Below are 26641 nucleotides of genomic sequence, written 5' to 3'. Positions count from 1 at the left end.
ACATCTAGACCAGGGGCATTAAACTCTTACCCTACAAGGTCTGGTGCCTGCTGGTTCTGTTCTACCTGAATTAATTGCACACACCTGGTGTCCCAGGTCTAAAATCAGTCCCCGATTAGATGGGAACAATGAAAAAAAAGTAGTGGAACTGGCTTCAAGGTCTAGAGTTGAGTTTAAGTGATCTAGACACTCCTATCCTACGGTAGGGGAAACACTGATGTACACAGAATAATACTGTATTAGGACCACAGTATTGTGAGAGGCGACAGGAAGGTGTCAGGCAGACCTGGGCTGCGTGAGGGCACCCTGAAGGACAAGAACGGCGTGGGAAATACACTGCGAGCGTATGTTGCTGAGGAGCTGGCTGACACTGGGGTGGCTGCAAATCTGAGAAGACAGAGGGAGAAGAACAAGTTAAGCGTGGTGACTAGGGCTGCAAAGGGAGGGTATATTACTGGAAACATTCAAAGTTTAACAGTAAACTACCAGAATTTTGGTATTGTTAAAGGATTTTATGTAATCTATGAAGACATCTAGTGGCCCTTTTGGGACCTTCTGATTATCACAGGTGTCTAATTATCTCCGGCCCTCTGTGGCCTTATCACATATGAAATAATTAAATAAGACAATTTTAAAACAGAATAAAATGACAAACTTGTAAACCATGATCATAAATGTAAACCATCAACTTAGTGAATAACATTGGTGTTTAATATGAGAGTTTCAGCATTAAATATCTTCTTTTTTTTTACACATTTATGTCAATATATATTTGTTGTCAATGTTTTGGCATCAAGCTGTTTGGGCATACCTACTCATTCAAGGGTGTTTCTTTTTACTATTTTCTACATTGTAGAATAATCATGTAGTAACCAAAAAAGTGTCAAAATATATATATTTTTTTAGATTCTTCAAAGTAAACACCCTTTGCATTGATGACAGTTTTGCACACGCTTGGCATTCTCTCAACCAGCTTCATGAGGTAGTCACCTGGAATGCATTTCAATTAACAGGTGTGCCTTGTTTAAAGTTAAATGAATGTAAAGATATGCCACAAATTAACAGCCATGAAAAGATCCTGAAAGTGAGAAATTGCGGTGGAAACACCTTTAAGCACAAATGGTGATATAATAACCATCATATTGAAATAAACTTGGAGTCACATAATGATATGGTGTGTGTAGTACTCCCACTATGACTCAGTAAAATATGCAGTTTATTAGGCTACAGATGAAATTATTAACTTCACAGTGTAATGAAAGTGCACTGTGATGAGCTTGATGCACCTTTTCAATAAATATTGAGTCTTATTCTGGTGACATGATGAACAATCCTTGACAGCCGTTTGACAAGAAAACTAGTTTTGCTCTTAACCATAATAATCTCATCAAGTAAACTAGCCTACCCGCACTGTATCTGTGAGCTGTTAGCTAGAGCACACGTGCCAAGACCAGAGTAGGCACATTTGGTATTTAAGGCAAATGTTTGTTACAAAACTATCGGAGTTGAAAATGTGATAGAACACATGGAACTTCAGATTTGTATTTGGTATGTGAAAACTTAAGCGAAAATGTACATTTCGTGTGCACTGCGTCATCACAGATATTTATCCACAACAAATCAGTTTGGTGAAAAAAACATCTTTACCCAGATTTTTGAATATTCTAATGAAAATCTGTCGCCAATTGGATGGAAACTTAGCTATTGTGAGCGTTATTGTGGTCGGGCTTTTTGAATTCAATAAGGTGTTTTGTTCAAGTTTATGTCCATGTCTACTATAAATAACAAAAATGTGATCACAAAAAATAAAGTGTTGCGAATGGCAAATTTTACTTTGCCTCCTCCCAGGGCATTTGTTACAACCAGAGGCCACACTAAGCATAGCTGAAAGGTAAGTATTGTTTGGGGACACTGTTACAATGGTGTTTCTGAATTAGGTTTTTAGCTGCCATTTTAAAAGGACAAAGATTCCAAATGAGTAGATACGGGTCAAACCTCTGGTGGGCAGCCATGTTTCGTAACAGCGTTTCCAGTTTACCTTGGGCGCCTTCCTTTCCTCCATGCCCACACTGTCAAAGCGCTCGATGAGGTAGTTGAGCATCTCTGTCTCCTTGCACGCTTCGATGGTGAACCGGTCACTGCAGGATTCCCAGGCCATTCCCCCTCCGGACACACCCAGACTACACAGAGAGATGGAGTGGAAAACAAATGGGAGAGAAAGTCAAAATGTAACAGGACGACAGGAGAGCAGAACCAGGGCACCTTAAGAAAGAAGCCCTGTGGACAAATGCTGTAAATAAGCGACTCTTTCAGTTCCCCTGAAATAAAATGTAAAACGTTAGCGAGAGTATAGCAAGGCAGCGTTTCGGCATTGACAACACAATTCTTGAGTCTGAAATATAACTAAACACCCTCAGATTTTACAAAACTCTTCCAATAATCTCACTCAATAGCAGTTTGAAGCGGGGTCGTGTTCATTAGGGCAGGCAAAACTTTGCCACATTTTGCCAAGGAAAACAAAATAGTTTGTTTCTTATTGGACAACTCCAGCTAGTGTCTCGCTCCCGCTCTCTTAGTTTGTCACATTTTTGCAATTGATGCCTGATGAACACAACCCAGGTAACGGATTCTCCAGAGATCACACCCAAGGGTTCACTGGGGTCTAAGTTAATGTATTGTTAGTGGTCTGTTTTCGAAGACAGACCAGTGGGTAACCTGTGAGCAGATTAACAGCATCTGTCCGCAGGAATATTGTGGAGAAGTCTTCTGCCCAAAGCTACTCGACAAAGATTTTTAGTGGAGACTGAAAGTGCAAGTTTTCAACCAATCTAACAAATTGTTTATCCGGGCTCAAGCAAGCAGCATTTGCAGCAACAGAAACCAACGGAAGACACAATTAAACCAGTTGTCTTTGGATTTTACCTTAAGATTGTTTTCAGAAAAGTGAAACAGTGGCTTCAACACGCACTTGCAAGGGTTATTTACCTGGTGTTGACAGTCTAAACTCCTTCACTTTGGGTCCTTTCCTCATATTACAAATTTAGTTAGAGAAATTGGACATCTTAGCTACAGTACATGACAGGCCTAATTCACTGGGAAACTACAATCCTGGCCGAAACTCATGCTGCTGATTTACAAGGATCATAGTGCTTGAGAACCAGATATTCTCCTACTGCAGTGGTAGCCTAGTCATAATGAATTCTCAATATTTTTGCAAGCAAATATTTATTTTCGATTTACAGAACTGCAATTCAGACTCTTCGCAGTACCACAAGGATAAGCACCCTGCCTCGATCTGTACTGAAATTTACTTCTGCGGTTGAGCATCAACTACAACAGTTGAGGTAGTAAAGCTGCCAGAGTCTACAGCAGGGCGTCAAACATACGGCCCGCGGGTGGTTTGAGTAAAATGATTATTATTATTATTATTTGACACCCCTGGTCTACAGGCTCTACGTTTCTCAGCCTGTTCCTGCAGCAGCAGAGACGCAATGGTGAAACACTGTCTGCGTACCAAATGGCACTACATTACGTTTATAGTGCACTACTTTTGATGGCCAAAATTTGAGCACTACGTAAGGAATAGGGGGCAATTGTGAAATGCAGACTCTGCTGTTAGTGGCTAGACTTGACAAACTGCTGAAGCATGCCGGTGAGTCTACTGAACACACGCCGTGCAGCGGTGTATACCTGGACCCAAACTGGACCTGCGTAAAATCTTCCTCCTGCTCATCCTCAGGCTCTTCGTCGCTGTTGTCCTGAGACATATCAGAGAGGGCGAAGAACAGGAGGGATAGGGGGCTGGCGTAGAGAGGGAGGAAAAGAGGAACGAGGGATAAAGGAGGAGGATGGGGAGACAGATGGAAAAATAGAGACGCATGGGTCATAGATAGGAGAGGATGGGATAGGGACAGAAGATCTAACACTTAGGAAAGGATGCAGGAAGGGAGTGATGTGACTAGTTCACCCTCCCTCTGACATCAGCTGAACCCTGGTTGTGATTCACTGTGGAATAAAACACCAGACTACTCTCCTAGTGCTGACCTTGTCACATGTCCATTAATACATTTTATCTGAAGATACACCGAGGACACACAGGCTCCTACAGACAACATTGTCAGAGTACCACAGCTATGAGATTCACACAAAAAACATGCAGGACAAGCAATGCATTGGCAAGCAAAAGGTCTTTCTCATTTCTGAATTATAGATATATATACATACACACACACACACACACACACACACTACCAATCAAAAGTTTGGACACCTACTCATTCAAGGGTTTTTCTTTATTTTTACTCTTTTCTACATTGTGGAATAATAGTGAAGACATCAAAACTATGAAAACACACATGGAATCATGTAGAAACCAAAAAAGTGTAAAACAAATCAAAATATATTTTATATGACATTTTTCAAAGTAGCCACCCTTTGCCTTGATGACAGCTTTGCACACGTTAAAAGTTACTCTCAACCAGCTTCAAGAGGAATGCTTTTCCAACAGTCTTCAAGAAGTTTCCATATATGCTGAGCACTTGTGGGCTGCTTTTCCTTCACTCTGCAGTCCAACTCATCCCAAACCATCTCAATTGTGTTGAGGTCAGGTGATTGTGGAGGCCAGGTCATCTGATGCAGCACTCCATCACTCTCCTTCTTGGTCAAATACCCCTTACACAGCCTGGAGGTGTGTTGGGTCATTGTCCTGCTGAAAAACAAATTATCGTCCCACTAAGCCCAAACCAGATGGGATGGCGTATCACTGCAGAATGGCGAGGTAGCCATGCTGGTTAAGTGTGCCTTGAATTGTAAATAAATCACAGACAGTGTCACCAGCAAAGCACCCCCACACCTCCATGCTTCATGGTGCGAACCACACATGCAGAGATTATCCGCTCACCTACTCTGCATCTCACAAAGACACAGCGGTTGGAAACAAAAATCTCAAATTTGGACTCATCAGGACAGGTTTACACCGGTCTAATTTCCATTGTTCGTGTTTCTTGGCTCAACCAAGTCTTTTCTTCTTATTGTTGTCCTTTAGTAGTTGTTTCTTTTCAACAATTCAACCATGAAGGCCTGATTCACGCAGTGTCCTCTGAACAGTGGATTTTGAGATGTGGCTGTTACTTCAACTCTGTGAAGCATTTAATTGAAATGCATTCCAGGTGACTACCTCATGAAGCTGTTTGAGAGAATGCCAAGAGTGTGCAAAGCTGTCATCAAGGCAAAGGGTGGCTCCTTTGAAGAATCTCAAATATATTTTGATTTGTTTAACACTTTTTTGGTTACTTCATGATTCCACGTGTTATTTCATAGTTTTGACGTCTTTATTATTCCACAATATAGAAAATAGTAAAAATAAAGAAAGACCCTTGAATGAGTAGGTGTCCAAACCTGTATATTATTATTATTATAATAATACATTTATTTATTTTAAAAAGAGGATGACTGTAAATTGTGAAAATCATCAGGGCATTGGAGTTGGTTTGTGGTTGGGAATTATGTGCAAAACACCACCCATATACAGCATGTCCATAATAAGTCAAGCAATAGGCCTACACAACTAGCCCATTATCATGTAGGCCAAATGTGCAGGGGTTTTTCTGGATCAAAAGGGGTTTAGATGGTGGGCGTGACAGGGGGCGTGACACAGGGCATGTCAATGAGCGCGGTCAGCCCATCAGCACTGCAAAAAAAATTGGGACACCAACTTGGCAGTATAGGGATTTTTTTTTTAATGCGAATTTCTTGCAATTTTACAAATTTCTCAATGGAGCGGAGCAAATAATTTCCTGCAATTATATAACTTTTTCCAAGCAATGGAGAGAAAATGTTGCAGTTTTAAAGCAAATTTCCTGTGATTCTACAAATTTTGCCATGGAGTTGAGGCTGGAGGTAGGGTTAATGTTTTAGTAAGTAGCTTGTTGCGCGTCACTCTGTTACACGTGGTTGAGGAGGTACCTAGACGGGATCCGGGTGGCGAGGGCAGCTCCTCGGGCAGCTGATCTGGGTGAGGGGGGTACCAGAGGGAGGGGCATGGAGGTGGGCCGATGAGGACTATTGGAGGGGAGGGGAACCGACTGGGGGCTAGTTGGTAGTGGTGGGGCCGGGGCCAGAATGATGGGCGGTACCGGGAGACCTTCAGTGATAGGGCCAGGGAGGCTAGCCAGTCTGGGGCTAGGGGGGGTGGAGATCCCCAAGGGAGAGGTGACAGAGTAGGGCCGGTAGCGCTGGGAGATGGGCAGAGGGGCGGAAGGGAGGTTAAGAGAGAGCCTAGGGGGGTTGGCCATGGAAGGGGGACTTGGGGCTACCATTGGATGCAGGGATGGGCTGGTGGGGGTGGTGAGAGGTGGGGAGATCATCCTGGCTGCATTCAAAGCCAGCGAGTGCGGACTACACCCGTACAGGCTGTGAACATCGCAAAAGAAATGGGTTGACAAATGGGCTACATCTTCCTCTTTTACAATCTTATCAACAGTCAAATAACTAGGTATATAAAACTGAATAAAAAAAGACAATGATACCATGACAGTGCCAGTTAAAAATAGACAACACTTTCCATTGACTAGGCCTAAATCACACAAAAAGGGAACAATTCCATTTCTGTCAATTTCAATGTAGGAATTCCATTGGACACTACCTGTGATGGATGCCATTTTGGACACAACCCTACCGAACTCAGCAAATAAAGAAACGTTGTTTTTCAGGGCCCTGCCTTTCAAATATAATTCGTAAAAATCAAAATTAAAATGAAGATCTGTGAAGTTATGGGTTTAAACACCGTTTCCCATGCTTGTTCAATGAACCATAGAAAAATTTATAAACATGCACCTGTGGAACAGTCGTTAAGACACTAACAACTACAGACAGTAGGCAATTAAGGACACACTTATGAAAACTTAAGACACTAAAGAGGCCTTTCTACTGACGCTGAAAATCACCAAAAGAAAGATGCCCGGGGTCCCTGCTCATCTGCGTGAACGTGAATTCGGCATGCTGCAAGGAGGCATGAGGACTGCAGATGTGGCCAGGGCAATAAATTGCAATGTCCGTACTGTGAGACGCCTAAGACAGCGCTACATGGAGACAGGACGGACAGCAGATCGTCCTCGCAGTGGCAGACCATGTGTAACAACACCTGCACAGGATCAGTACATCCGAACAGGTACAGGATGGCAACAACAACGGCCCGAGTTACACCAGGAACGCACAATCCCTCCATCAGTGCTCAGACTGTCCGCAATAGGCTGAGAGAGGCTGGACTGAGGGCTTGTAGGCCTGTTGACGAGTCGCGATTTTGTCTCACTAGGGGTGATGGTCGGATTCGCGTTTATCGTCGAAGGAATGAGCGTTACACCGAGGCCTGTACTCCAGAGCGAGATCGATTTGAAGGTGGAGGGTCCATCATGGTCTGGGGCGGTGAGTCACAGCATTATCGGACTGAGCTTGCTTTCATTGTAGGCAATCTCAACGCTGTGCATTACAGGGAAGACATCCTCCTCCCTCATGCAGGCTCATCCTGACATGACCCTCAGCATGACAATGCCACCAGCCATACTGCTTGTTCTGTGCGTGATTTCCTTCAAGACAGGAATGTCAGTGTTCTGCCATGGCCAGCGAAGAGCCAGGATCTCAATCCCATTGAGCACGTCTGGGACCTGTTGGATCGGAGGGTGAGGGCTAGGGCCATTCCCCCCAGAAATGTCCGGAAACCTGCAGGTGCCTTGGTGGAAGAGTGGGGTAACATCTCACAACAAGAACTGGCAAATCTGGTGCAGTCCATGAGGAGATGCACTGCAGTACTTAATGCAGCTGGTGGCCACACCAGATGCTGACAGTTACTTTTGATTTTGACCCCCCCTTTGTTCAGGGACACATTATTCAATTTCTGTTAGTTGCATGTCTGTGGAACTTGTTCAGTTTATGTCGCAGTTGTTGAATCTTGTTATGTTCATACAAATATTTACACATGTTAAGTTTGCTGAAAATAAACGCAGTTGACAGTGAGAGGACGTTTCTTTTTTTGCTGAGTTTGTGTACCCAGGACTGGGGGCTAGTCGTGGGGTCACTGAGGGGTACTTGCCTGGACAACGAGCTGGCCCCAAACGAGCCTGCACAGGGGGCCATGGGACTGCTGCCCTGGCTGGAGGGCTGGATCAGCGTCAGGTGGTGGTCAAGAGATTTGGCAGCAGCAATTGGCTCGGACGTGGCAGTCAGGCTGGCAAAGGGGTTGTGGACGTGCAACTGGGTGGACATCAGGAGCACCTCCATCAGGATCTGGCCAATCAGGTCTTTGAAGTCAGAGAAGACTGGGAGGAGAAAGAGAAATCCTATAAAACATACACTTCATTTGTGTGTATGTTTCGTAAACAAATTCTCAAATGGTATAAAAAAAACTGACTACACAAACTGATTTGTATTTAATAAAAATATTTTGTTCAAATTTCAATAGAAACATTGGGTTAGAAGATTTAAAAAACAATTACAGGGCCTCCCGGGTGGCGCAGTGGTCTAGGGCACTGCATCGCAGTGCTAGCTGCGCCACCAGAGTCTCTGGGTTCGCGCCCAGGCTCTGTCGCAGCCGGCCGTGACCAGGAGGTCCGTGGGGCGACGCACAATTGGCATAGCGTCGTCCGGGTTAGGGAGGGTTTGGCCGGTAGGGATATCCTTGTCTCATCGCGCTCCAGCGACTCCTGTGTCGGGCCGGGCACAGTGCGCGCTAACCAAGGGGGCCAGGTACACGGTGTTTCCTCCGACACATTGGTGCGGCTGGCTTCCGGGTTGGAGGCGCGCTGTGTTAAGAAGCAGTGCGGCTTGGTTGGGTTGTGGTTCGGAGGACGCATGGCTTTCGACCTTCATCTTTCCCGAGCCCGTACGGGAGTTGTAGCGATGAGACAAGATAGTAATTACTAGCGATTGGATACCACGAAAATTGGAGAAAATGGGATAACATTTTTTAAATAAAGAAATAAAAAATAAAAAAACAATTGCAACTATTGCATTCAGATGAGGAAATCCTAAACCATAATCTAGGACTCTTTTGCAAAAAGCTATACAATTCAATAAGAACATAGCTTCATATGAAATATCATGCATCTTTGCCATACCGTCTTTGAGACTGCTCTGGTGGAACTCGGCGGCGAGCAAGGGGAGAAAGATGACGTCTCTGTCCTGTTCCTTCCAGGAAACGCGCAGGATCTTACAGATGAGCTGCAGAGCCTGCTCTTCAGAGACATCTGAGTTTTCAGCGGATTCCTGGGACAGATACACCAATAGTTAGAATTACAAACTAGAGCGGTCATTGCCGTTCAAGAGATTGGTTACCAGGTGGCCATGTTGTGTACCGATCGGCCGCAAAACATTTAAATAAAAATGTCTTTGGGTAAAAGCGTGTTCAGGACTTAATGTCTGCTTTTATTGGTGGAGGGTCCACCCACAAAAAGTAGCCTTTTGACTCAAATTGAGAGAAAATGAACACTAGAATTGCTGCTTTTATTATAATTTTTTGCCATCCAACATTTTTTGGAGGACATATATATATATATTTTTTTTACAGCTTTTCTGCTACATAGACCACCCTCGTTTGGTTTCCACGTGCCATATATTTTTCAATTGTGCTATGATGTTTTACATACTTTTTAAAACTTTCTAATCGTATTATATCAACAGATTGTGAGCTAAAAATTCAAAACTTTCCTACGAGTATTGTTATATTAATTATTGACTGACTACGGCTTTCCAAAATCACCCAACACTGCTATTTGTAAGGTTAATTTTAAGCGCGTTGTGATTTTATTTAACCATTCCTGAACCTGTGACCAAAAACAAGCTACATAGGGGTAATACCAGAATAAATTATCTATTGATTCTGTCTCTTCGTAGCAAAACCTACAGAGCTGAGATTGTCTTATGCCCCATATACAGTTGAAGTCAGAAATGTACATACTCTTAGGTTGGAGTCATTAAAACTCTGTGAATTATAAGTTAAATAATGTGTCTAAACAATTGTTGGACAAATTACTTGTGTCATGCACAAAGTAGCTGTCCTAACAGACTTTCCAAAACTATAGTTTGTTAACAAGAAATGTGTGGAGTGGTTTAAAAGTTTTAAACTAGAGTTTTAATGACTCCAACCTAAGTGTATGTAAACTTCCGACTTCAACTGATATATAATTCTGTTGGTGGAAAGAACTGTATATAATAATTTCAATTGAAAAATCAAATGTTGAATCAAGTGGTTTTTTGTACCAGTTCATAAACCATGTGCCAAGGAATCGATACATCGAAAATCTGTTCCCATTTATTTTGCACCCTGTATGGCACAGCTGTCAACATTTTTGTCCTCAAATGAAACTGGTATATTTTTCTATTTATGCCAATTCCTTTAAGCCAATTTGTATCTTTAATATATGGCAGGTAAACAAGTTCCCTACCTTCTCCACTTGCCTCCTCCATTTTTGTGGTAATGCTGCAATCAGTTATTGCAAATTTGAGCAGATATTCCCCATATATTTTCGATAGCTACATGTGACCTAACTCCATTTCTATTCATAATATCATTAATAAATAACGTTTTTTCCATAAAGATTTTTTTATTTTTAAATCAGTATATTTGAGTAACCATAACATTTGTTATATTTGTTCAATCTTTTCTGGAGGATAAAACTGAAACTGTAACCAGCTTTTATGGCTTGTTTAATAAAGGGCAATACTTTAAACAAATTTTCATTTTCAATTAGTCAGAAATTAGAAGTCGTAATCTGTATGAAGGCAAAAAGGCAACTTTTAAACAAAGGATGAGCATTTCGTAATAATCTACTGGAAAAACCCAAAATGGTTAAGAATAACTTATGTATGAGTGAAGCTTTTAGTAAGAGGTTTAAATCTTTAATGATTAATAATTTTAGCCCCCCAAACTCATATTCATTATATAAATTGACATGTTTAATTTGGTCTGGCTTAGCATTCCAAATTAAAATGAAATCTTTTTTGCAGTAGGCAGTGCCATTGTAAGTAAGTAAACTGTGATAGCACCATAGTTAATCAATGTTATTTTCCCATAAATAGACAAGTATTTACCTCTCCATGGTAGCAGAATCTTATCTATTTTTGTTAACTTCCTATTGAAATTGATTGTGGTAAGTTAATTTATATTTTTTGAGATGTGAATACCAAGTATGTCTACTTGTCACCATCTGATGTCACCATCCGCCCATTTTATTGGTAAACTACAAGGTACAATAAACACTTTTTTAATGATCAAATACTTAATATGGTACACTTGTCATAATTAGGTTTTAGTCCAGAGAGGCTAGAACAGTTATCAAGATCTTCAATGAGACTGTGCAGGGATCCAGATTGTGGACTTAAAAAAAAAAAAAGTCATCAGCATACATTTAACAATTTTGTTTTTATCCCCTGGATTTCTAACACCTTGATGTTCTTGTTGAATCTAATTTTAATAGCTAGCACTTCAAATGGCCTTAATAAATATGGGGACAATGGACAGCCTTGTTTTACTCCTCTTAAAAGCTCAATACTTTGACAAGTAACCATGGATTTGCCTCCTTACCATTGTCTGCAAATTACACCGCTGATTTTAGATCTGAATTAGTGAAAACAGCAGGATACCCATATTAGCGACTTTATTTTACTATCCATTTTTCTATTGGAAATGGATTGATTCTGTTGCAATGGCTATACAATAACTAAGAACTAATAACTGCTGCTGCCAGCTGCTCTTTATTGGTGACAATTAGCCAAGCCACAACACCCCTTTCAAAGACACCTTTAGCTAGATGGTAGAATCCATAATACAAAAGTATTCAGGTGAGGGTTAGAGAGAAAACAGACTGTACCATGTAAGCAGACAGGGGTGTTTTCAGAGAGCTTTCAAAGACCATTGGCATAGACAAATGTATTGGTTCAGAGTATTTCAGTTCTACAGCCATGTGGATATGGGTGGTGAAGGATTCTATAATGCAATCACTGAGGCAAACAGATAAAGAATCTTCAATGCCAGAGTCATCATTTAGGTTATTTTGTTCAAAAAAACTGCAGACATTTTACTCGTTGCTATTGTGCAATAGTAAAGAGATCTATTCTACATCATCCATGAAAGACCTTCCACTCATTACTAATTTCAAGGCAACATCTGAATTAGCATGCACTTACCTATTTTGAATTTAGGGATCATTGGGAGACTTTTTAGTAGAACTAAAAGTAATTAACTAAAAAACCAAAGTTGTTTTATCAGCCAGGAGCAAGGTCTTTATATTAATGTCAAAAATGGCTCTCTGACCATCCAAAATGACCTACTTATTATGACCAAAATGAAGATGTATTTTTCTTTGAGAGTTAGCAATTTATTTCCTTTTCTACATTGACAGGAGTATCAAAGGGACATTTATTTTCACGTACACAATGAAACCGCTAAAGTGTATGAATCCACTGCTCATTTGGTGAAAAGTATTGTGGTACAAAGTCTCCAACAGAAAAAGTGTTCCATTGACTTCCATTCATTTGGCAGATCTTTTTCTTGACAGAGGTCGTGTCTGAAATAGCACCCCATTCCCTATGCTATATCGTGCACTAGTTTGAAGTGCTGGTCAAAAGTATTGCACTACATAGGGAATAGATTGCCTGGCTACCCAGACTCTTTGTTCTGGCCAAATGCCACTCCAGGCCCACAAACGTTTCTTCTCTGCAATGAGTGTGGATTTGACTCCATCCCCGACCCCTCTAGAATGTGAACACATTAAGACCGTCTGATTTGTCCCAGAAACCAATGGGTTGGGCCAGAGCCATAACACACGTGAATGAAGCGCCGTATTCAAAAGTACATAATTGGCTTTGATACGGATTGGTTAGACACGATCCAATCATTACTTTTCCCCCCACCACAAATTACTTTCAATGATGGCAGATTATTCAGACTGAAGTATGTAGAGAATGATAAGAGAAGTGGAATAATTCAGTTTGAGCCTTCAGGCATGGGAATAGATGGTGCCTTTTTAGACACAGCCAAAGTGACTGATTAAAGTACAGCAAGTACAGTAAGGGGGCGAAATGGGAGCTCTGCCTACCTTTTCAGCCAGGTCCCTCTTCTCCCTGCGATCACTGTCCTCCACCTCCATGTTCTCTATCCCTGAGTCCACATCCACCTGGGACATGCTGCCGGGCCACACGCACAGAGACAGAGGGAGAGAGGAGCAACATAGATAGGGACAACCAATTTATCCCTCCACCAAATCACACAAACAGGCCATCAACTGTACTACAACTCAAAAATGACAAAACACACCGTGGCGATGAACAGTTAAAATCAGCTTGTGGCGGTCCTATCGCCTATGACGAGCGCACCGTCTGTTATTTTCTTTTCATTTCCGAACGATTCTACATGTTGAATCGCCACCATTCGTTGACACCCAGCAGTCGATCTCTTACACTTACGTTGCTTATGTGGCCATCCACCGCTTTTAACCGTTTGTCGGCACAGTTTTGTTCTTAAGATGTGCAATTAGCATTCATGGTAAATTCAGAACAGCTAAAATTCTTAAGCCTCTGTTGTGCATTTAAGTGCTTTCATGTTTTGTGCTATTCCCCTTACCTTAATTTGTTTGTGATATTACAACGGCTCGCACGCCATTGCACATGCGATAGAACAGCGGAGTATATTTTTATACAATGCTGGATGCTAATTTCCTCAAGACAAAAACAAAATGTGCCTGGGGTGGCCAGTGGCACTGTTTCACCTATCGCGGAGCTCAGCATTAACACATATCTTTGTATAACCCAGTGCACACATTGTATCAAGCTTTAAACTTTCTAACTTGAGTAGGAATGAAGGGATGCATGTGACATCTATTAAAGCTTTGGGTAAGGAGTTCATAAGGGGTGAATGGATACAGTAAGCATGAGATCAGACTGACCCCGGGCCATAACAATTGAACAGCGCTGAAATGTGATGACTGTCATCCTAGCCTCTTCTCTTATGTTGAATTACACTTTGTTTAGTTTATTTGACCATTTTAAACGCACTTCAAAAGACAACAAATAAAATCATTGACGAACACACAAAAAAGTCAAGACTTACAGTGGTGTGAGAAAGTTTGAACCATTTAGGATTTTCTGCATTTCTACATAAGTTTGAGCTAAAATATGATCAGATCATCATCTAAATCCTAATAATAGATAAAGTGAACCTGCTTAAACAAATAACAAAAACAATTGTACTTATGAAATTCTTTATTGAGCAAATTGATCTTAAATTCAATGTATTGGTTGGAAAAAGTATGTGAACCGCTTGATTAATGAGCTCAATTAAATGTATTAAACTAGTCAAACGTGTAGTATTTGGTCCCATATTCCTAGCACAAAATCAATTTGAATCAATTTGCCCAACAAAAGAAATGAAAAGGTTGTGCTATTTGTTTAATCAGGTTCACTTTATTATTAGGACTTTGATCACATTTTAGGTCAAATGTATGCAGAAATACAGCAAATCCTAAAGGGTTCACAAACTCACCACTATTTCCAGTGTGGTCTTCTAAATTGACCTCTTACCCCTAAACACTCCTGGCCTGTAGATCTGAGAGGATTGGGATAGATAAACATCATGGCAATAGCTTCATCTTGCCTTCGAATCTCCATATTGCTTACACCTCCTAGCCAAACCTCTCAAAACTGGGCTAAGGGTCGGTTTTGAATCGACCAGTCCGAGTTGCTCACCTCTTTTCACAGGAGGCTGTGTCAATGTCCATGCTCTGGGATCGGGAAAGACTCTGGGACTGGGTCTCCAGGCTGTTGGAGGGAGAGCTGGAGAGGGAGCTCACTCCCTCGCTGCTCTGACTGCAGTACGCCACCCCTGGGACAGGTACGAAAGTAGTACACCTGGTCAAAAGTAGTACACTACATAGGGAGCCATTTGGGACACAACCAAAGAGCTCAGTGTGTGAGGAATACAGTATATTTGACTAGACCCCCATGGCTTTCTCTGCATATGTACAGTATGTCCATTGGCAAAAGCACTTTTTTGTCAGCTAGCCAAGTTAGGCTACCAGAAATGAACTTGAACACACAGCTGTGTGAGTGTGTGAATTGGAAAGCCTGTCTACTCAACAGCTAAGGACAAAGCTGATTAAGGCCCATATCCAATGGCTAAAGAAAGACCCGGAATTACCACCTGACTACAGAACCCTCAACATAATGTGGAAAACATGGGCCTTGTTCAGCAGGGCATCATTTAGATGGATAGAAATACATTGTGTAGAACAGACATGCCCCTGTGACATGTAAAAAAAAGTATGGCAGTTGGACCGCAATGGTGCAGACTGCCTCCGTTGAAAATGAATGCCTTCTGCCTGACTGGAAAAGATATCAAAGCAGTTCATGGACACAGGGTGTTATTGTTGAAGCCTGATGCCAGTGCCGTTCATTGCACCCTCCTGAACACGACCTTGGTTGTGTTCAATTGGGATGAACAGCTGTAAACTAACAGCATTTTCCGCAAAGGTAGGCTAAGCCATTTTGCATTTTTATTTCATAAGTTCATGTTGAGATAAACAGATTTCCACAAATGTGGTATTCTGTGTAACAATTATTGGAAATTAGTTTATGTTTATTGAAAGCCTATATCAAATTATTTTACATTTTGGCAACTTGAGGATTTGGGTCTATCATGTAAAAAACCAACCAAAACAACCACTTGAAACTGAGAATAACATCATTACACATAGTGAATCTCATTTTAAAGCAAATCAGTCAGTCATTAAGGTAGCTTACTTTGCCAGAGTAGGCTAACCAGTACAAACAATAGGGGAGAGACTGTATTCATCGATATCTATGACTCAATAGTATAGGTTCTAGAGTACTGTATGCGTCTGTGAAAGCAGCATTTCTCACACCGATGCCAAATGAGGACACAGTTTATATCTCCCATGGACTTCAGAACAAGATCCTAAAATAGGCCATTAACTGCAGAGGCAGTAGGAATGTAATGTTCAAGAATATAGGCTATTCCCAGATTGTGGGCTTAGAATGCCACACTGCTTTCCACTCTGACTTCCGCTGGCTGAGAATGTTAGCACTCATCTGTGCCCTTAGCTGAACTCAGGCCAAGGCTGGTGCACGAACGGCACAGTGACTGTGCACTTTCCTGGTAAAGAGCACGATGGCAGGTTCGGGAGACTTTGTTTTGCTTGAGACCAAGTTTGTTCATGGTGATTCCATAGCTGGTCGCTATTTGTTCGAGGCTACCAGGTTTTCCAAACCACTGAAGATCAACTTAACAAACAAGCCTACTCCAACCGGGCCTATTTTGCATCTGCTTAGAGTCCTGGAACTACATAAAACCAGACTGCCTACCAAAGATTCTGAACTTTGGTTCTTTTAAGCCCGACTGAGTGGAAAGTACACATTTGTACATAAGCATGTTCACTCAATACAACACGGATAAGGGGCAGAGTATTTCAGCCTATTAATACTTCTTACGGTTACATTTAAATAAATAAAAATGTATACTAGCCAGTAATGTCTGAACTTGACCTATAGCCTAATTATGGCCACCTGTGTTTTTGTTGTTGTCATTCTCAGCATGAATGGTGAGGCTGAAATGCGTCCATGCAGGGCAGATAAAGGAATTTTATTGACGTGAGCCTTTTGAGTGCTATTTCATTCACTATGTAGCTAATTAGCCTACAGCAATGCCTTTACAGCAAGCAACAGCCTGCAAGCAATCTGACAAAACTTGTTTAGCTCCCAATGTAGGAGATTTTGTGAAAGCTAGCTACAGAACAAACTATATAAATGCAAACAAAAGATTGAGGCTTTGCTGAATGTTTTGGTCATCTTTAAACATGCTGTCTAAGATGTGCTCATACCAGATGCGCCAATAGGAGAGGTGGCGGGGGTGACATTCTGGACATTGAGCCCAAGTGAATGTGAGGCGGCTGGTGGTAGGGGCTGGGGTGTGGCCCCTGAGGTCCCAGGAAGGGGCCAGGGGGGGGTCTCTCTCTGTGGGGACGTCAGGGGAGTGCTGAGGGGGGTGCTGGGCTGGGATGTTTGCCCTCCTGCAAGTCTGGCCAGTCTCCTTCTGCGGATCTGTAATGAACAGAAGCAAGTTAGCTAGTTACCCAATGATGATTCAGTCTACTTAACAGTAGAGACACAGACCAACATGAGAGACACTGATTTGATCATTAATCATGGTCAAAGGGATACATCGGGATTTTGGCATTAAAGCCCTTTATCTACTTCCCCAGAGACAGATGAACTCATGTATACCATATTTATGTCTCTGTATCCAGTATGAAGGAAGTTGGAGGTAGTTTTGTAAGCCAATGCTAACTAGCGTTAGACTTCCAGTCATTGCACTATGGTATCTACTAGCATGCTAGCAGTTACCATATACTTCGTCATTGTGCAAACTGCATGCAGAGACATAAAAAAAAAACACTGATAGACGATAACATTTATTTAGGTGTTGTTTGCCTACATCTTTGGGAATAATAAAATGACAGCTAGAAGCTAGCTAGCTAACGGCATGTTAAACTGACTTGGGCCCGGTTTCTCAATAGCGATGGAACTTAGGTTAATGAATGTTTTAACAATGCATCTTTCTGACAGCTGCCAAAGATGTAACATGCATTTCCAAAAACACCACGCAGAGACAACGGTCGCTAAGTGCGCCATTGGAGCATCAGCTTTCTCTATTCAAATCTTTCGGTGGCATTAGAAATATTGCACAATACTGACAATGGATCAGCTCCTAGACAGATATTACCACCTACGGCTGCAAATATTGAGGCAGCTTACTTTAATGCTCAGCGGTGTTGTGGTGCCTGGAGAAGGAATGGCGCACTGTGTGATAAAGTCTATGACAAACAGTAACACTCTGAATGACCTAAAATGACAAATTCCATATTTCTTTTTCACAGTCAGGCCAATCCAAGCTGTACTGTGCAAGTAGGCTAATAATAGGCCTACTATTGAAATAGATGAGGCTTTGTCAGAAATTCTCAGGTTTCAGATATTTCAAATGTTCTCAGGTTTTCGCTCTGTCAGTTTTTAAATAGAAAAACAACCAAATTGGATGTTCTAAGTCCACAAACAGTGCTTTTAGCACATCAGGAGACCACTTTTGAGGTTATGGAAAATTCTAAGAAATGTAGATTTTTTTGTGTATTTACCCTTTAATTCAGGCACCTAGCACTGTTTGGTTGTCTTGTTTCTGTAATGCACATGAGCTGGCGTTTACAAAACAAATGGATTGATGCAAATAATCATATCGTTCTGCCAGGTCGACATAGGCTACTTTGTAGCTAGTTAACATCTAATGGAGAAGGTTTTTTGAGAAAGCCTTTCAATTTAACAGAAGGCCCATCTTTTTCCTGAAATAATTGTTTGAAACCTGGACGTTTCACTTCATGAGGCACATCTTGCTTCAAATTAGCCTATTGCCAAAATCCTACCATAGAAACGTGGAGGCAAATATTTTATAAAACACTTCCTCATATGCATGGAGGCAATTATTTTATAAAGACTCCCTCTTATGTGCTCTCCTGTTTTATTGGTTTCCAAATCATATTTCTTTCATTGTATAGCAGCCAAAGGCATTATGCTAGTCATATTAGCAACCCATGATAGTTATTGCATCTTCAGATCTCCACTCTTTCTAAATGGATATTTCCATCTCTGTCCATGAGACCGCTTGCATCTGTGGTGCGCAAATTGCATTTTGAAACATATGTGAGTAGGCCTCCCACCGTGTGCACATTGCTGCACTTAAAGAAATAATTGTTGATCAACATTTTAAGCTAAACATTATGATCTGTTCCATCAGCCTTATTAATTGATAGTGTATACATCCACTACACTACTTTGATACGCATCCTGGTGATTAAGTAGTGAGTATACACAATGCCCACAAGAAAAACTACAACACTGCTAATACTTACCCAATAACAAAACGCACTAAATTACCTATTTGGTACATAACTGCGCACCTGTTACGCTACACATCATGAAATATATTGAAAAATTACAGACAGTAGCCAACAAGTAGCAAAATAGAACTCTATTGAAAATGTAATGCATATGATTGAAGTTGGCCTATAGTCTACTAATGATATTTATATGCAGTCATCTCGGTTTTCATTTGAAGCATATCTGTCTGTATACGTCGCTTGTCTGTATCAATTGCAAAAACATTTGCAACTTTGTATTTGTAGTCAAGTTTGTTCTTTAGTTATCGGCGGTCACAGAGAGACGGATAAACCAAGTGATTATATGTTTAGCGGAGTTCTTCTGTGTATAAAGCGACGCGGGAGGGCAAAAAAAGCATTAACGACGCACTTCGCTGTTCTATGAGTGGTGTGAGACAGGTGTTAGATTACGAGGGTTTTAATAACGCTAGTTTTGGAAAACAACAGATTTAACGATGCTCCTACGAAGGTTATAGTGATGAATTTAGCGTTAAGAGGCTTTTTGGAAAACGGGCCCTGATTGGTTGCACAATGCCATGGTGGCCTGCTGTGTTATGCTGAGTCGCCTAGCTAGCTAGCTAACGTAGCTACCTGCCTTTAGTTAATAGGCTAGCTAGTTACATAGAGTGTGAGCTAAATAGCCAGTAACGTTACTAACGTATCAAAACATACCCATTAATGGACGTCAAGGTATCCAAACACTTATTATCGAAAAGGCCAGCGTTAAAATGGTGTGTTGGCTAGCTAACGTTACTGTTATATCTCCGGCTTTATGCTTAACGCGTTACTGTAGTGTCACTGACTAGCTAGTTACGTTAGCCTTTGAAAGGGTAACGTTAACAACGACGACATGGACTTTTGTCGACACAAATTGAAAAAAACGAATAGTAGTTTTTAGCAACATTACGTTGTTATCTTACCTCGTCGGCACTCAACTCCTCCATCGTTTTCCCTTTATTTTCAGCTAGCTTTACTAATTTTGCCAGCCAGCTAGCTATCTGTTTAATAGAACCAAATGTGCATAGTCTAACTCGTGAAACAAATAGCAATTTGTCTTGATTGCCTCGAAGTTAAAAAAAAAGAGGATGCGTGCGTTTCCTCAAATGAGTGCTATCTATTCGAATTATACGAAGAATGAAACAAACACAAAAGTATTATTCATCAAAACCACTGAGGTATGATCAAAACACGAAGGTTGCCATTTTGGATCATGTGTCACGTGACTGGGGACTGACACTTTACAAAGGGAGGTCCCAATACCGGGAGGTCTTACACTATATACAAAAGTATGTGGACACCCCTTCAAATGAGTGGATTCGGCTACTTCAGCCACACCCGTTTCTGTCAGGTGTATAAAATCGAGCAAACAGCCATGCAATCTCCATGCCTCAGCCGCGAATTGGTAGGCCATGCAAGCTCACAGAACAGAATCACTGAGTGCTGAATCGTCTGTCCTCGGTTGCAACACTCACTAGCGAGTTCCCATCTGCCTCTGGAAGCAACACCAGCACAAGAACTGTTCATCGGGAGTTTCATGAAATGGGTTTCCATGACCGAGCAGCCACACACAAACCTAAGATCACCATGGGCAATGCAAAGCGTCGGCTGGAATGGTGTAAAGCTCACCGCCATTGGACTATGGAACAGTGGAAATGTGTTCTCTGGAGTGATGAATCACTCTTCACCATCTGGCAGTCCGACGGAAGAATCTGGGTTTGGCGGATGCCAGGAGAACACTACCTGCCCGACTGCATAGTGCCAACTGTAAAGTTTGGTGGAGGAGGAATAATGGTCTGGGGCTGTTTTTCATGGTTCGGGCTAGGCCCCTTAGCTTAGTTCCTGTTGAGGGAAATCTTAACGCTACAGCATACAACAACATTCTAGACGATTCTGTACTTCCAACTTTGTGGCAACAGTTTGGGGAAGGCCGTTTCCGGTTTCAACATGACGATGCCCTCGTGCACAAAGCAACGTCCATACAGAAATGGATTGTCACCTTTGGGATGAATTGGAACTCCAACTGCGAGCCAGGCCTAATTGACCAATGTTAGTGCCTGTCCTCACTAATGCTCTTGTGGCTGAATGGAAGCAATTCCCCGCAGAAATGTTCCAACATCTAGTGAAAAGCCTTCCCAGAAGAGTGGTGGCAATTTTAGCAGCAAAGGAGGGACCAACTCCATATTAATGCCCATGATTTTGGAATGAGATGTTCGACGAGCAGAAAGTACACATACTTTTGGTCATGTAGTTTATGTGTAAAAAAATTATACTTGTTTACACAAACTTATAACTTCTTTATGTTATTATCGTGGTTAAATTACATTTAGCTAATTATATTTTTGGGGGCAGGTAGCTTAGGGTCAGAGGCGCAGGCCAGCAACCTCAGTCGTCAGTTCAAATCCCAAATCTGGTCTTGCAACCGGTGGGTATCCTATCCCCACATGATCTACAAACTAGATTATATAATTACTGGTAACACAGGCTCTTATTGCCAAATCTTTGACTGCTGCTAATACAACAACCAGTCTTGGCAGTCCTCTTTTACTATCATATTCTCGTCCTATCCTTGACATGTTCACTGGGACAGGGGTTTTGGAGAAAAAAGTCATAGCCTAGACCAGAGCTCTCCAACCCTGTTCCTAGAGAGCTACCCTACTGTAGGTTTACGCTCCAACGCCAACTTAATCTGACCTGATTTAACTCGTCAACCAGCTAATTATTAGAATTTGATAAGCTAGATTAGGGTTGAAGCAAAAACCTATAGGACGGTAGCTCTCCAGGAACACGGTTGGAGAGTCCTGACCTAGACATGTCTGCTTCAGGAAGCACTGAACATCTTTTTTTATAAAAACATTTATTTCACCTTTATTTAACCAGGTAAGCTAGTTGAGAACAAGTTCTCATTTGCAACTGCGACCTGGCCAAGATAAAGCAAAGCAGTGCGACACAAACAACAACACAGAGTTACATATGGAATTAACAAGCGTACAGTCAATAACACAACAGAGAAAAAAGTAAGTCTATATACAGTGTGTGCAAATGGCATGAGGTAAGGCAATAAATAGGCCATAGTAGCAAAGTAATTACAATTTAGCAAATTAACACTGGAGTGATAGATGAGCAGATGGTGATGTGCAAAAGAGCAGAAAAGTAAATAAAAACAGTATGGGGATGAGGTAGGTAGATTGGGTGGGCTATTTACAGATGGGCTATGTACAGCTGCAGCAATCGGTTAGCTGCTCAGATAGCTGATGTTTAAAGTTAGTGAGGGAAATATAAGTCTCCAGCTTCAGCGATTTTTGCAATTCGTTCCAGTCATTGGCAGCAGAGAACCTGAAGGAAAGGCGGCCAAAGGGGGTGTTGGCTTTGGGGATGACCAGTGAGATATACCTGCTGGAGCGTGTGCTACGGGTGGGGGTTGTTATCGTGACCATTGAGCTGAGATAAGGCGGAGCTTTACCTAGCATAGACTTATAGATTACCTGAAGCCAGTGGGTCTGGCGACGAATATGTAGCGAGGGCCAGCCGACTAGAGCATACAGGTCGCAGTGGTGGGTGGTATAATATCCTGACTACACCGCGAGCGTTGCAAAATAAATTTAGAAATCTATGTTATTCAATTATTGCACCCACACTGCTCACGAGCGTCTGCGTTGCCAAGGGCTAAAATAAAAGTCCTTTCTATTTCTGACGCAGATCGCGCTGCAAGTCCTGCCTCTCCCATCTCCTCATTGGTTTATAGAAGCAGGTACCCACGTGCCATCTCCTCATTGTTATACCCACGTGGGTGATTGAAAGATTAACTGTGTTGCTGGTTGTCGTGGTAATACTATGAACGTTTAGATGCCAATCACCATATAAGTTCAAAGATGAAAAAGCCTGGAAGGAAGAGAGATGACTAGAAACGATTCTGTTGACCGTTTTATGTGTGGATTAATTGTCAGAGTAGAGGACCTTGTGCATTTCAGGTAAAATAACAACCTAATGTTTATATCCCAGGACAAATTAGCTAGCAACAGCAAGCTAGCTAAATAGGACAAATTAGCTAGCAAGTGCAAGCTAACTAGCTAAATTGCCATAAATGTTTAATGCTTTTCGACCTGTCCCCAAATTGTCATTTTTGTAGGGGGACAAAATAAATGTATGCACGATGTCGCACGAGCGCAGCCGGTTTGGGTTCCGTGTAAGGGGCTTTGGTGACAAAACGGATGGCACTGTGATAGACTGCATCCAGTTTGCTGAGTAGAGTATTGGAAGCTATTTTGTAAATGACATCGCCGAAGTCGAGGATCGGTAGGATAGTCAGTTTTACGAGGGTATGTTTGGCGGCGTGAGTGAAGGAGGCTTTGTTGCGAAATAGGAAGCCGATTCTAGATTTCATTTTGGATTGGAGATGTTTAATATGAGTCTGGAAGGAGAGTTTACAGTCTAGCCAGACACCTAGGTATTTGTAGTTGTCCACATATTCTCAGTCAGAACCGTCCAGAGTAGTGATGCTAGTTGGGAGTGCGGGTGCGGGCAGCGAACCATGCGTCTGGTTTTACTAGCATTTAAGAGCAGTTGGAGACCATGGAAGGAGTGTTGTATGGCATTGAAGCTCATTTGGAGGTTAGTTAACACAGTGTCCAAAGAAGGGCCAGATGTATACAGAATGGTGTCGTCTGCGTAGAGTTGGATCAGAGAATCACCCGCAGCAAGACCGACATCGTTGATATATACAGAGAAAAGAGTCGGCCCGAGAATTGAACCCTGTGGTACCCCCATAGAGACTGCCAGAGGTCCGGACAACAGGCCCTCCGATTTGACACACTGAACTGTCTGAGAAGTAGTTGGTGAACCAGGCGAGGCAGTCATTTGAGAAGCCAAGGCTGTTGAGTCTGTCGATAAGAATACAGTGATTGACAGAGTCGAAAGCCTTGGCCTGGTCGATGAAGACTGCTGCTTATTCTTCAGAAGAACATCTTCAGAGAATGTGTAAATCTACACTAAAACATAGACACTGAAACCTTAGGCTGCTGCTTTTCAACCCTTTTGATGATAGGCTACACATGAGCTCATGCTCAAAATGCAGTGAAAAGAGAGTATTATAAGAGTATCATAAAGGCTGTATGATTTATGGAGTCAACTAATTGACAGTGCTACATTTTCTCATTTCTATTTTTCATAATGTAAAATGCATTTTCCATATTATACAGTCTATGCTTGATATTTTATTCACAAGTTTGTGGCAAGTCTGTTGGAGCTAGGAACACAAGCATTTCACTACACCCACAATAACATCTGCTAAATATGTGTATGTGACCGATAAAATCTGATTTGAAGTCTAGAATTTCTCTTAATACTGACTTTTGCAGCAAGGCTAATGACTTTGGGAAAATCAAATCCAGTTGTGTTTAGATTATTCTCAGCTCCCTACCTTCACTCATGGCAAGACAGAACAGAGGACCACAAAGAACACAATTTAATTTTGTGTGCCGGTAATACGGCAGAAGTCTTATCCAGTTACTGACTGATATCTGCTAAGATTTCCTAAGCCTTTACAATGTGGAATATACTTTTCTTAACATCCATATTATAGACCAGGGGTACTCAACTCTTACCCTACGGGTCGGAGCCTGCTGTTTTTTTTTCTACCTGATAATTAATTGCACACACCTGTTGTCCCAGGTCTAAATCAGTCCCTGATTAGAGGGGAACAATTAAAACATGCAGTGGAACTGGTTTTGAGGTCCAGAGTTGACTTTGAGGGTTATAGACCATTATTAATTCAGGTGAGAATTCTCCTCTTAAAAATGTCAACCAAGCCCTGCTGTGTTCTTCTTTTCGAATTATGTACCGTACAATTTTATAACAATAATCCAATGGTGTCCTCTAATGGTTAAAAAGTATAAAGTTTTTCATTTGGGACTATCAAATGAACAGTCAAGTCATATTGCCCCAGACAATGCCAGATAATTTACAGCTCATAGACCTGGGTTTCTTTCCCCTATGCTTAGGGTTCAGTCTCGGAATAACACAATTGGTTTACATCATGGACCATCTTATCTTCTTCTCAAGAAGATGGTTGACGTGAGTAAGGTCTTTAATCAGGTGTAGACTTGAAAGGCTGTGGGGCCAGACAGTATTCCAGGACTCGTTCTCAGAGCATGCGCAGATCAGCTGATAGTCATATTCACGGTAATTTTCAACATCTTGTCCCAGTCTGTAGTCTCCACGTCTTAAAATGACTACCATCATTCCTGTTCCCAAGAACTCCAACATTTCATGCCACAATGACTACCGCCCTGTAGCACACATCTGTAATCATGAAGTGTTATGAAAGACTGGTTGTGACACATCAACTCCATCATCCCAGACACCCTAGATCCACTCGAATTTGCATACTACCCCAACAGATCCATAGACAACGCAATTGCACTCCACACTGCCCTCACCCACCTAGATAAGAGAATGCTGAGAATGCAAATAGTATGGGTAGCCATTTGATTAGATGTTCAGGAGTCTTATGGCTTGGGGGTAGAAGCTGTTTAGAAGCCTCTTGGACGTAGACTTGGCACTCTGGTACTGCTTGTCGTGTGGTAGCAGAGAGAACAGTCTATGACTACGGTGGCTGGAGTCTTTGACAATTTTTAGGGCCTTCCTCTGACACCACCTGGTATAGAGGTCCTGGATGGCAGGAAGCTTGACCCCAGTGATGTACTGGGCCGTTTGCACTACCCTTTGCAGTTCCTTGCGGTCGGAGGCCGAGCAGTTGCCCAACCAGTCAGGATGCTCTCGATTGTGCAGCTGTAGAACCTTTTGAGGATCTGAGGACCCGTGCCAAATCTTTTCAGTCTTCTGAGGGGTAATAGGTTTTGTCGTGCCCTCTTCACGACTGTCTCGGTGTGCTTGGACCATGTTAGTTTGTTGATGATGTGGACACCAAGGAACTTGAAGCTCTCAACGTGCTCCACTGCAGCCCCGTCGATGAGAATGGGGGCGTGCTCGGTCCTCTTTTTCCTGTAGTCCACATTCTTTTTCACTGCTTGGTATGGCAACAGCACCGCCCTTGATCACATGGAGCTACAGAGGGTGGTGTGGAGAGCCCAGTACATCACTGGGGCCGAGCTCCCTGCCATCCAGGACTTCTATATCAGGCTGTGTGAAAAGAAGGACCTGAAAATTGTTAAAGACTCCAGCCTCCCAAGCCATAGGCTGTTCTCTCTGCCGCCGCACAGCAAGCGGTACCAGTGCATCTAGTATGACACCAACAGGCTCCTGAACAGCTTCTATCCTGATGCCTAGTCATCTTCCCCTGGTACATATCTACCTCTATCACTCCAGTATCCCCGTACATTGTAATTATGGTACTGGAACTGACGCTGTACATAGCTTCTTACTTTCTCGTGTTCTTATTTATTTCTCATGTTTTTGTTCTGTCATTTGTTCTTTTTTGTGCAACATTGATATTGATTACTGCATTGTTGGGTTTGGAGCTTGTAAGAAAGGCATGTCACTGTACTTGTGCACGTGACATTAAAATGTGAACCCTTAAAGTGCATTCCTTCACATTCTTTTTGAAAACTTGCTTGCAGACCTGGCCTTCACAGTATAACTCCTGAGAAAAGAGAATAGGAATATAAGATGCATAAGAGAATGTAGTTTATCTTTCTCTA

At 42.0% G+C, this 26641-nt stretch overlaps 1 protein-coding gene across 3 annotated transcripts in view; it reads right to left on the bottom strand.

Annotated features, from left to right (window-relative positions):
- Positions 1-20215, bottom strand: part of ube4b (ubiquitination factor E4B, UFD2 homolog (S. cerevisiae)) — a 48990-nt gene extending 28775 nt beyond the window's left edge. Inside the window, exons 1-11 of one of the 3 annotated variants that reach the window (XM_071372138.1) lie at positions 19907-20215; positions 16884-17103; positions 14734-14869; positions 13089-13176; positions 9111-9258; positions 8087-8312; positions 5971-6411; positions 3986-4005; positions 3691-3919; positions 2039-2180; positions 287-387 (exon numbers count right to left, since the gene is read on the bottom strand). In XM_071372138.1, coding sequence (XP_071228239.1) covers positions 287-387; positions 2039-2180; positions 3691-3919; positions 3986-4005; positions 5971-6411; positions 8087-8312; positions 9111-9258; positions 13089-13176; positions 14734-14869; positions 16884-17103; positions 19907-19930 — 1775 coding nt within the window. In that variant the 5' untranslated portion in view covers positions 19931-20215. Of the gene's footprint in view, positions 1-286; positions 388-2038; positions 2181-3690; positions 3920-3985; positions 4006-5964; positions 6412-8086; positions 8313-9110; positions 9259-13088; positions 13177-14733; positions 14870-16883; positions 17104-19906 lie in introns of all 3 variants that reach the window. The other 2 variants (XM_071372136.1, XM_071372137.1) reach the window with 2 other exon arrangements.
- Positions 20216-26641: the final 6426 nt, after the last annotated feature.

The sequence above is a fragment of the Salvelinus alpinus genome, chromosome 28, assembly GCF_045679555.1.
Source record: "Salvelinus alpinus chromosome 28, SLU_Salpinus.1, whole genome shotgun sequence".
Classification (NCBI taxonomy): domain Eukaryota; kingdom Metazoa; phylum Chordata; class Actinopteri; order Salmoniformes; family Salmonidae; genus Salvelinus; species Salvelinus alpinus.
Note: the sequence above shows the minus strand (reverse complement) of the source record. Positions and strands in the feature narration are given on the sequence as shown.